The following is an 11,610-nucleotide window of genomic DNA, read 5'->3' as shown; positions in this document are numbered from 1 at the left end:
TGGGGACAAGGACCTGCTCTTCCCCCTCAGTCACCAAACCCACCCCCCGCAAGAGCTGAAAGGTCAGCGCCCTTCTTCCTCCCGCAGCAGCCCTCCTCCCTCGGCTCCCACACAAGACCAGGAGTCTCCTTTATTTAAATAACCAAAGGTGTACTTTTTTTTTTTTTTTTAAAGCACATAACATTATTCTCAACCCAATTAAAAGTGAACAGCAGATAACTGCACACAGAGGCACTGCTCCCTCCTCCCAGGGAAGGATGCTGCAGGAGTCACTCTGTGGATGTGGTTATCCCCCCTAGGAGCCCTCCCAGGACCCTCCAGGGTTTAACCTCCATGGCAGCCCTTTATCTGCCGCTCTTACAGAGTGCTGGCTCGGTTCCCATCCTCCCACAGCGGCAGGTCTGACCCCTGAGTCTGTAGTGTAAGGCCCCTCCAATAAGGCCCCCGCCAGCACCAGCTCAGCCCCAGCGCTCCCTCCCTCGGGGACTGCTGGCTCTACGGGGACTCCCTGCCTTTCCCGGTTGAGGCTTTAACCCCAAAATGCCCCATGACCGCAATTCCACCAACACAGCCCCAGACAGGCTGCAAAAGCCAGCTGTGTCCGTTACCCGAGCAGCCCCAGGCAGTTTATCTCACGTTTATAGGCCCTGCACCATGACAGGAGAGCTAAAGCCTCCCAGTTAGAGGTGAGGGTTACTCCCTGGAACCATGGACCTGACCCAGCCTTGTTCTTCACAGAGGTCATCAACACTTCTGCAGCTCCCAGCGAGGGATCCAGGAGCCCTGCTGGTCCATCACCCCAAAGCACAGGGGAAACCCCTTTGTCTGAATGGGGGAAGGAGCTCATTTCCCCCAGAGGGAGAGCTGAAGCCTTCCGAGCCCCGTTACCGTTGTGGCTCACCTGCCCTATGACTCTGCAGGAGTTTTACAAGCCTTGCAGAGCAGCAGCTCCACTGAGGTCTGCACAAAGACACGTGGGACAGGCACCATCTTTCGGCCATTGCTGACCATGACAAGTAGCAAAACAAGCACGACATAGCCCTGTGCATCCCCAACGAGTACTGCAGGCACTACTGCGACAAGGTCAAACCATGGCAGGGAGGTGGCAGCACAGTTTCCCAACACCAAGGAAGCTCTGAGCCAACCCAGCTGCATGTCACACACAGAGAGTCCAGAGGTGTCCTATGTGAGGACAGTTTGGCCCAGGACTCGGACAGATCTGTGCAGTTTTTAAAATCAAGCTGGGGGCTCTGAATGGTAGAAAGAAGCACAGGGTTTCATTCAGAACATGACTAAACTGGCAAGGCTGGACAGCGTTCAGCTAAACTCTGCCCAGACCATATACATTGGCTTGGTCAGACTGCAGCTTCCCCTCCACTGCTGCACCCCTCAAAGAGCAAGGGCACTTGTTCAGACAAGGCAATCAAGCCCAGAGACATAAGGCTGACCGGCCCCACACATTCCGCTTCACAGCCCAGCTGAGGTTATTGGCCCTAGGTGCTTTCTTCAGAAATGAAAGACTTGGCTCAGGAGTGCCTGGGCAGCACAAAGCCCCAGCACAAGATGCTGCTGTGACCCAAAGGCGTCTCTCAAGGAGATGGGCCCTGCTGCAGAGACCGCCCGTGAGCTCCACCATGCCGGACAGCAGTGCTCCGGGCTGCCCAGGGAGGACGCCACACTCCCAGTGCTGCTGAAGAGCCAGAGTCTGGATTTTCACCTGATTCTCAGCCCTGTTTGAGCAGCACACCAGCTGCCTGAGCTGGAGGAACTCACCTCTCTGGTCATTAAGCCCTTTAGTAGCACAAGTTTGATGCCTGAGAAATTCAGAAAAAGGAGACATTTCATTGCAAGATAATGAACCCATAAGAGAAATCCACTCAACGGGGAACCTCAGCGCTGGCTTGATACCCCGTGTGTGCCAGTCCGTGGTGTTCCCAGAGTTAGAAGTCACTGCAGAGGAAGAGAAGTTCCTTCGGTATTTGGCAACAGACAGGTTCCTTCAGCCACCACCACACGGTGACGCCACTGAAGAAGCATCTAGGACAAGTCCTTCACCGCGCTTGGACGGCCAGACAGCCTGAACAGGGTCTCCCTCATGGTGCGGAAGCATTTGTCAGTGAGGTCAGAGACATCGTCTGATGTCAGGCCTTTGGTCTCTATTGGAGGCAGGACCTCAACCTTGATTTTGCCTGGGAACAAGAGAAGAACCTATGAGAAACCCACACAGCACAGGAGCACTGCTCTCTGCCCTCCCAGGACCCCTGCTCCCCCCACCCTGGACAGCCCCAGCACAGCCCTCATCCCCTCACAGGGCTTCAGGCATCCACCCCTGGAGCGCAGGCGGAGGCACAGCCCACACCAGGTGCTCCCTCCATCTGCTTCTGCCCAACGCTCCTACCTTTGGCTGGCTCCAGCCATCCACGCAGCATGGCAAGCATGGCTTCCTCCCAAAAAATGAGAGGTACTGCTCCAAGTTGACTGAAAGCCAACTTTCTGCCCAGCACTTGTACTGACAGACTTCAGAGCTTTGATACGACCAGCTTCCTCTGTTTGCCTGCAGAGGGGTCCCTGCTTTGAAATGTCAGGAGGCAGAGCACACTTCCTTCTTTCCCCAAGCCCTCACCAAATGACTTGGGCTGTGCCAGTTATGAGAGGGAAAGGTGGCATCCACTCTTTAATGAAAACATCCCTCACCATGTTTAATCATATTCTTTCCTGACTTAAGCCAGCCCAGGCTCTGGTGCCAAGTGCTTTAAACTGACTCCACACATATCCCAGAGGGACGACGCCTGTTCACCCCAGCTCTGCTTCTCTCTCACACCCTTGTGAACCAGATCTCCACATGGGTATGGCATCAACCCTGTCTCCAAGTGACTGTAAAGGCCCTCAGGACCTTTGGTACCTGATGTAAACAGATTCTTCTTTGGGTTATAGAAGGAGGTGAAGGAGGAATACACCACAGGGATCACTGGCACCTTGGGGAAGAAGAGGAAAAAGGAGTTACTTGCACTGCAGCAACTCAGGACAGGCCAGATAAAAGCAGCAGATCCCACGCAGCAGAGCTGACCTGGCCTGGCTCTCAGCTGTACAGGGCACACACAGTCCCACAAGCAAGACCCACTTCCAAAGGCTGGGACAGTCAGGAGTCAAATGGGATCGAAACCACTCCCCAGCAACTCAAGGCACAGGGACATTCGAGGCACTAGGGCCAAGTTACACTTCAGCCTCAGGTCAGCACCGGCCCTCAGGGCTCCTTGTCCCAAGCCAGGCTTCAAAACTCAGGTATTTTCCGACACGCAAACATTGAGGATGCCTGTTTTGACAGGCCTTGCCATGCCGTACAAGCACACGCTTGGGGCAGGCCAGGTGGTGTGCCTTCAGCTTCTAAGAAAAGGAGTCACCAGTTGCAATCAATTGCTCCCAGGGAAGCTTCAGACAGGCAGACACACAGCCAGGAGGGCAGGTACAGAGTCATTATTTCAGTGCTGATAACAGACACAGTCTCCAGTCAGTAACTCAGGGGGAGTGTTAGCAGAGGTGGGTGCCACTTCCACTGTCATCCTTTCCTCCTAGCAGCCGCCAGCCCCTGCCTTGGTTGCATCACTCCGGCAGGAATAGGGATGGTACAAGGCAGGCTACACCCTGGGCTTGCCCAGCTGAACCCCGCAAGAGCTGGCACCTACTCCCTTCTCCAGGATCCCTGCTATAATACCTATTTTAGGGAAAGCAGTTTCCCCTCAGGCCTCCAGTCATCCCAGTCCTGAGAGGCAAGGCAGAGCATGCATGGGAAGGCAAGGCACCCATCTCCTCCCAGCTGCCTCTCCAGCACCTAGTCCCCAGCACCTGGGAGCCGAGCAGGGTGGCTCAGCTTCCAGCAACCCCCAGGCACAGGCGGCACAGCCAGGTCTTCAGTGTCCCCGGCACACTGCCCCGGATCTCTGCCCAGCCAAGCACCACTGCTCCTTCAGGAGCACCGACAGCTCCTGCTGTCCAAAGCCAAGGAGCTGTTTGTCTGCTCCCCCACTAACTGCTCATGGATCTTGTCATTTTGGAGAGAGAAGGCATTTAAGACACACCAAGAAGTGCCATATGGCTGTCTGGGAGGGAGCAGCTATTTCCACCCAGAGCAAGCCCAGATGTTGCTCTAAAGCGCTAGCATTAACAATCCTGAATCAAGACTACACTATTGCAACCTGGGGGATTGAGAAATGCATCAACAGCTTTGGGATTTCCCAGGCAAGCTCACAAAGTGCAGCACCCGCTGGGCTCCCTGCCAGAAACAAGCTCTGTGCTGCAGCCGTGCTCCCAGGAGCAGGGCACAGACACTGCACTGCCAGGCAGCTGCCTGCAAGGTGTAGAGCTAGGGGGTCAAGTGCGCCTGTCCCCCGTGCTCTGCCCTCCAGATGGGACACTGGGACTGCAGTGCTGGGGCAGTCAGGAGAGAGGACAAGGCAGCTTCTCCACTGTCTGCAACCCCCTGGTCCACAGGGGTCAAGTCACTCTTCCAGGGGATGGAAAAGGCTCTCAGCTCCTGCTGGGCAGCACTTACGACACCTAACGGTGGTTTAGCTGATGAGCTCAGCTGTGACCTGGGAACACCGCTCACTTGAGAGCAAATAAGCCATACCACTGCATGACCAGTCTGCAATGCCACTGCAAAAGTATTCAGGGTCCCCATGCAGGAGCAAAGTGCTGTTACCTGTGCCTGGACAGCAAGGTGAAATGCTCCTTTCTTGAATGGCAGCAAATCCCCCGTGCAGTTCCTCGTGCCCTCTGGGTACACCCAGACCTTCACCTGCACGTGGGGAGATAAAGCTCTGCTTTAGCAATGCACTTGCAGTGCGCCCTTCCTGCTGGCCGAGCCACCAGCCAGCCTTGCCAAGAGCTGCAGCTGGCTGTAACTCCAGGCGAGCCAGCACCAGGAGCTCCACACCCCCCCATGCCACCCCAGGACGCCCAGACACATCCCACCCCACCAAGCGCCACAGTCACACTCACGTTGTCAGTAACCATAGTCTTGGCGACCTCTGCCATCACCATCTTGGCATTGGTTGTGCTCTTCCTGTTGATGAAGATGACACCGCCGAGGTAGATGATGAGCCCCACAGTGCCAGCGTACATCAGCTCTTTCTTGCCCACCTGGACACAGTCATTGGGCAGGACCTCCATCAGCCCTAATGTGACGGCAGAGAGTGAGAACCAGCAGCCACCCCCCCACCATCCTGCACTCGGAAGGGACAAGAGACACAATCTGAGGTGGGGAGAGGAGTACCAGGGACAGGCCAGTGCCTTGTTTCTCTGCTGGTTTCTGCTGCCATCAAGAGAGCAGATGGAGACTCAGCACACAGCAGAATTACAGGGGCAGGGTGGCTGCAGGTCATAGCAAGACCCCTCAGCAGGCAGCTTACTCCTTGGCCCCACGGTGTCCAGCGGGGCCACCCCTCGTGCCTGGCTGCCTGGTACACCAACACGGGTGCTAGGCCAGCCAGGCTATCAGCAAGGCAGGGATGTCAAAGGGAGCTGAGAAGCACCTGAAGCTGAGCAGTACCTGGGGTGCTGCACAGGGGTGCGATTGCTCAGAACGAGGGGAGACCCTTCCTGCAACCCGCACCGATAGAGAAAGCTGGATCAGTTGGCTCGGTAGCACAGACGAGCCAGGGCAGGGGGCTGCTTGGCCAGGAGATGCGAGCAGGATTTCTCTGATGGTGAGCAAGAGAACTGCTCCCTCCCTCCCACCAGCTCCTCACCCATCATGTCGAGCATGCTCTGGTGGTTGGACACAATGATAGCAGGGCCCTCCACCTCTAAGTGCTCCCGTCCCTTCACCTCAAACCTCAGGCCAAAGAAATACTTGAAGGTCTTGACCACAGTTTTGATGATTCTGCAGAAGAGAAGAGCAGTCAGCAGCAGGGCAGGGAGGTGACAGGTCTGCTGTACCCAGGGTGGGTGGAAGGAGACAAGAGCAGCTCTGTGACAGAGAGCCTCCAGTCTCATTTGCCCTGTGGTCCACCCAGGTGTCTGTCCTGCATGGTCCCATGTACTCAAAGTGCTTCAGTTGCATGCTAAGCCCTGTCCACTCCCAGTGTGGGAATTTTACTGGAAGCCTGGGGGAAGGTGATTATAACTTTGAGGCCAGTACAGCTAGACCCAATGGTCCATGCTTCCTTCAGGCTGACAGCATCAGCTCACAACCAGGCTCACTACGGGCTCTGCAGAAGAGGTGAGTCCAGCCTAGCGCAGCTGCAAGAGCCCTGCAAACAGAGGGCAAACTGGAAGCCCTCCAAAGTGCAGGAGGGAGAGATGCTGAATCAAGGACCACTCCTCCTGCTGCCAGTCCTGCTCATTTAGCACAGTTTGTTTCCCCCTGTGCCATGGCTGTAGCCTGCTCCGATGCTGCCAATGCTTTCCTTCTGCAGTCAGCAGAGCCTCACAAGTTGTTCAAACAGTTCTCCTAGGAACTGCCACTCCCCAGCATGTGGGTATTAGCCCACACACCCATCACCCAAGGAAGGCTCTGCCAATTGTCCTCCTTACAGTGCTGGAAGATGATGCCTAACGATACAAACACAGGGTGTTGTTACAGGGGGGTCCAAGAAAGGAGGAGAATGAAGGTGAGAAACACTTCCCTGTACAATGCAAGGACGCAAGCCACAAACGGGATGCTCCCTATGCAGCCTGGCAGAGGCTAGGTGCCCCCGGCAAACCCATCTTCAAGCAAATAGCTTTTGCCTGTCAGGTTACTTCCCCAGTGGATCTACAGGTTTGTCCACAAAGCTCCCAGCTTTCCTCCCCTATGCCCAAGGGCTGGGAGCCCAGCTGGCAGGAGACACCAGCAGCTCCACTCAGCCCTGCCAACGCATCGCGCAGGCTGCCATGCCCTTGCTGAGCACGCCCAGCCCAGGCTTGCCAGCCGAGAACCTGCCAGCCCATGGCAACAGGGCCCATCTACGCCACCCCCAGACAGGTGGGAGCTGGGGACGCTCCAACTGGGCCAAAGGCCAAAGCTGGCAGCACACAGGGGCTATTTTGGGCAGGGGAGCAGCCGTTCCCCAGGACAGGAGGCAGAGGAACTTGCACATGAACAAAGCCCCCAGGAGCAGCTACCAGCTCTGCTCTGCTCCCTGCTAGAGCCGATTCAGGCACTGCCCTGCCCTCCAACAAGCACCCGGAGGTCCTGCCTCAGGGCTCACCTTCTCCCTGGCAGACAGGGGACGGAGCTTTCCTCCCTGCAGGAGGAGGCTGAGGGACAGCAGCAGCTTCTCCCCCACCACAGGGTCCAGCCGGAGGGCTGCACAGCACCATCAGCCTGGGAAGCACCCTTGTCACGCAGGGCAGGAGGTGAGCACCCCGCCGGCATCTCATCCTGGCTTGGCAGCAGCTCCCAGCATCTGCTCTCCAAAAGTATCCCCAACCCCTGCCACCAGCTCTTCAACCACATGCTTTCACCAGGGCGACTTTCCCTGGCTTGCTCCTACCCACAGTGGAGTTCATTTCTCTGCGGCATGCCCCACCACACAGACTACCCAGGCACTGACGTGGACACTGGAGTTCAGGCCAGGCCAACGGCCGCAGGTGACACGGCTGAGTGACACCATTGCTATCAGTCGCCTGGCATTCAAACTTACTGCAAAGGTTAGAGCCGCACCCAGGGAAAGGACACGGGGAGGTGCCCAGGCTGCAGAGCTCCCGAGCACCACGAGCCCGCGCTGAGGCGATGGGAGCGCACTCCAGGTGCGGAGATAAGGGGGCAGGTGAGGAGAGGCAGGGTGACACGAATCGGTGAGGTCATGGTGGATGCCATGCCACCAGACTGACCTAAATCCCACTTCTCCTCCCTTCTGACTGCCAACCAAAAAAGAGGTCACCGCTCTGGAAGTCACACTGCTCAGTAGCTGGGAGAGGGTGGTTACACATTACTCAAGAGCAACCATCCAACTTCCTCCTGCCAGTATGAAGCCAGCGTTTCCTTGCACAAGATGTGGCCTCAGCCACTGAAAGAGGCAAAGGGGCAGAGCTCAGAGCAAGTAAAGAAGAAGCCGGTGACTGGAAGCCATGCTGAGCTGGCCACGTCATCCACGGGGTTAAGCAGATGGGTCCTACTCCCCTCCAACCCTGCAAGCAGCTTTTCTGCTGGTATGAATGAACGTGACTTAGTGCAGTCACAGTTGCAGAGAGCTATAAATCTGAGGCACTTATTGCCAGACGCAAGAAGAGAGTAAAAAATGAGAGGGAATGTGCTTTTTCAGTGTACCCATAACAGCCTGAGTCTGAAATCCAGCAGCCCCAGCTTCACATGCTCTGCTCCACAGCCTGTGACAGAGTCCTTTTTAGGATCCTCTGATTTTCAAGGATTAATGAAGTGTGCTTACCAGGTTGGAAGCTCTTGCAAGAGGTTTCGCCGCTAGATAAACAGCTCTATCTCTATCAGACACAGAGCGCAACCTCTTCCAAGTCACACCAGCTTGGCACTGGAGACAGGAGCACAGCAAGGACGGGGTGTTCTCTGCCGGGCAGCAATGCTCTTATCCCTGTCTGTCCACCAGCACATGCTCTGCTCCAACCCCCTTCCCAGAGCCGGAATAAACAGACTGAGATGTAGAAATAAGGAGCTTGCTGCATCACATCACCGCAGCCGTGGACCTCCCTGGGGCTGGGTTACATGACCAGGATCATCAGCCAGCGCCAGCACATGGAAACAATGGGCTTAAGTTACAGCAAAAGGGCAATTCCAGCCAAAATTCAGCTCCGAGTTTCAACATGAGGAATTGTCCACCGCAAGTTCTTGTTCCCAAAGAGTTCCTTTAAGTTTACAGGAGATTCACCAAGTTTTAGGGGTGGGGAAGAAAAAGAGTGTCTCCATAACTAACATCATAAATTCTCCCAGCTGCAAAGCTGGTTGCACATTGGAAAGCTGCTCCTGAGCGAGCCAAGGCAACCAAAGCTGGAGCCAGAGCTAGGCTGGAGTTCCCAGAGCAGATTGCTCTTTCCAGGGCCTGGGGCCACAGCACCAGAGTGGATACCAGACCGTGGGCTGGGGCAGGCAGGGCAGAGCCCACACGGCAGCAAGTCGGTGCCCTGCGCCCGCTCCGCCCTGTGCCCTGCCTGCGAGAGCTGCACGGCAAAGCAAAGTCCAGCTCCTCCAGCTGAGATGCTGCCCTACCTTTGATCCAAAAGGATGTATTAAGGCAACGGGGCTCCCCTTTCCCCTACACCCATGTAACTTGGCCTGGACATGGATGGTTAGAGTAGGGAAAAAGCTGCCTATGGGAGAGCAAAGCAAGGAGCGCAAGTTCTCTGGTGCTGCCAGCAGAAATGCCAGCTCTACCCTTAAAACATGCCTTCGCATGTCGAGGAGCTGCTCTTCTCCAGCAGCAGCTCGGCCACCGCCCCAGGCGCCCTGTCCAAGGACACACAGAGCACGGCCTGACAGCAACAAGTGTGCCCCAGGCAGCTGCGCGGCTGCCGTGCTCCTTGCACCAGGCCGAGGGCAGCGCATTAAACACCGCCTGCCCGCGGGCAGCCCTCCTGGCACAGCGTCTGCTTCTGGAGGGGGAAAAACCCCCAAACAAACACTGCTGTCACATAGCTTTCCCCAAAAGCTGCATGGCCCCTGGAGCATGGCCGCTTGCCACCATCCTCACACCTTCCAGGCCCCTCCGAAGGGCGCTCGCCCCGCGTGGGGCTCTCCCAAGGCGAGGGCACAGCTACGGGCCAGAGCAGTCCCTCACCACAGCCCCCAGCGCCCTCCAGGAGCCAAGAGGCAACCCCGCTGCCAGCGGGGCAGCCACCCCAGGGTCTGCCGGCACAGACCTCAGGTAAAGGAGGCCACCATCGTTCCCCCGCCCCGAGGCCCCCACGCAGAGGCCGGGCCTGAAACCGATCTCCCCAGTTTGTGTTTCACCCACCTTGGCCCCGCCATCGCACCCGTCCCCGGGGCGGCCTCGCCCCCGCCTCGCCTCGGCCACCCCCCAAATCACCTCATGTTCTTGACAGTGCGGCCGCCGTTGACGAGGAGGCAGACGGGGGCCGTCAGCGCCGAGCTGACGATGCACAGCAGGAGGTAGAAGCCGATGCGCAGCACGAAGTTGACGGCGGGGCTGAGCTCCATCAGGACGTGGAGCAGCAGCAGCACCGCCGCGCCCCACAACAACCACCCCACCGCCATGCCGCCGCACGGCACGGCACGGCACGGCACGGCACGGCACGGCACGGCACGGCACGGCCGAGACTCCGCCACTGCTGCTGCCGCCGCCGCCGTGCCGAGCGGTGTGGGCTGCCCCCGCCTTATGTGGGCGGCACGGAACGGCCCGGCCCGGCCCGGCCCGCCCCGCCCCGCCCGCAGCCCCGCCGCTCCGCTCAGCCGGGCGGGACGGTCCGCTCCGGGCGCGGCGGGAGCACCGCGGGGTCCCTCATGGGGACCCTGAGGGCTTGGGGGTCCCTCATGGTGCCATGTGGGGGCTTTGGGTCCCTTACAGTTCCACGTGGGGTCTTTGGGGGTCCCCTGTGGTGCCACGTGGGGTCTTTGGTCCCCTCACGGTGCCACGTGGGGACTTTGGGGGTCCCTCATGGTGCCATGTGGGGGTCTTTGGGTCCCTCATGGCACCACGTGGGGTCTTTGGTCCCCTCACGGTGCCACGTGGGGACTTTGGGGGTCCCTCATGGTGCCATGTGGGGGCTTTGGGTCCCTCCTGGCATGGTGTGGGGGCTTCAGGTCTGTCACGAAAATTCGCAACTGACCGAGGTCAGCACGGGTCAGTTGCGAATTTTCGTGACAGGTTCCCGCTCGCCACATCCCCCTGCCCCTTGTCCCACCCACGTTCTCCCGCTGGTGCTTGATGCTGGTTTTCCACCAGCACAAATGTGCTGAGTGGGGTGGAGCTTTCCTCATTGGTGCTGGGGTTAGGTCAGGATCAGGCCCAACAGCTTTGTGGAAGCGAAGCTGGCCAGGGAGATGAAAGCATGTCTGCTGGAACTGACACAAACCGTTTCACTGGCCTCAGCAGGTTTTGCAACACTTTTTAAGAGCAAAACCACAGTCCCGCGGGTGGCAGTGACTTCACCGGGCTAAGACGTGACCCTGGCGCTGCAGTCCTAAGCATCCTCTTGGTATCCGCAGCTTTGCAGCTCCTGGAAAACTCAAAGAAAAGTGATTGTCCCTCTCCAAATAACCCCGTTCCCTTGGATCTCCCTAGACTCAACGACAGAGGTAGCGGGCTGTTCCCAAAGGAGCTGTCACCAAAACGGAGGGGGGCTCACTGCATTTTCACTGCCCCTCGGCAGCTTTAATGCTTGAAGCAGGAGACAAGCTCCTTCTCTCCGCTGGAGAGCTCAAGGCCGGCACTCCCTACAGCTGCCAGGCAATGACATCTCAGAGCTGGTCTCATGATTCCTGCTAATGCCACAAAGAACCCTTATTGTATTAGCATCTCGATGCAGCATTGGATTAATCCCTCCGGCCTGCGTGGTACACGCTGTTCAGAGAGCCTTGCTCCAGCGCCGTGCCAGCCGGCATATGCCTGGGAAGTCACCGAGACCTTTTCAGCTGAACATATGCTGGCCCGGAGCAATTCTGCATTATCCTCGTGACTTTTGCTTTTGTTAACATGGGAA

General features: G+C 57.6%; 1 protein-coding gene across 1 annotated transcript; it reads right to left on the bottom strand.

Annotated features, from left to right (window-relative positions):
* Positions 1 to 121: 121 nt before the first annotated feature.
* Positions 122 to 10,251, bottom strand: AGPAT2 (1-acylglycerol-3-phosphate O-acyltransferase 2). The gene is made up of 6 exons (XM_009477100.2): positions 9,978 to 10,251; positions 5,748 to 5,881; positions 4,999 to 5,174; positions 4,700 to 4,795; positions 2,903 to 2,975; positions 122 to 2,189 (listed from the first exon to the last, which is right to left on the bottom strand). The coding sequence occupies exons 1-6, from the start codon at positions 10,163 to 10,165 to the stop codon at positions 2,038 to 2,040; spliced, it is 819 nt and encodes a 272-aa protein (XP_009475375.2). The 5' UTR covers positions 10,166 to 10,251; the 3' UTR covers positions 122 to 2,037.
* Positions 10,252 to 11,610: the final 1,359 nt, after the last annotated feature.

Source organism: Nipponia nippon, unplaced genomic scaffold (genome assembly GCF_047370975.1).
Source record: "Nipponia nippon isolate SJK-2023a ecotype South Korea unplaced genomic scaffold, ASM4737097v1 scaffold_16, whole genome shotgun sequence".
In the NCBI taxonomy this organism is placed as follows: domain Eukaryota; kingdom Metazoa; phylum Chordata; class Aves; order Pelecaniformes; family Threskiornithidae; genus Nipponia; species Nipponia nippon.
The sequence above is the reverse complement of the archived record's forward strand: the minus strand, read 5'-3'. Positions and strand labels throughout refer to the sequence as shown.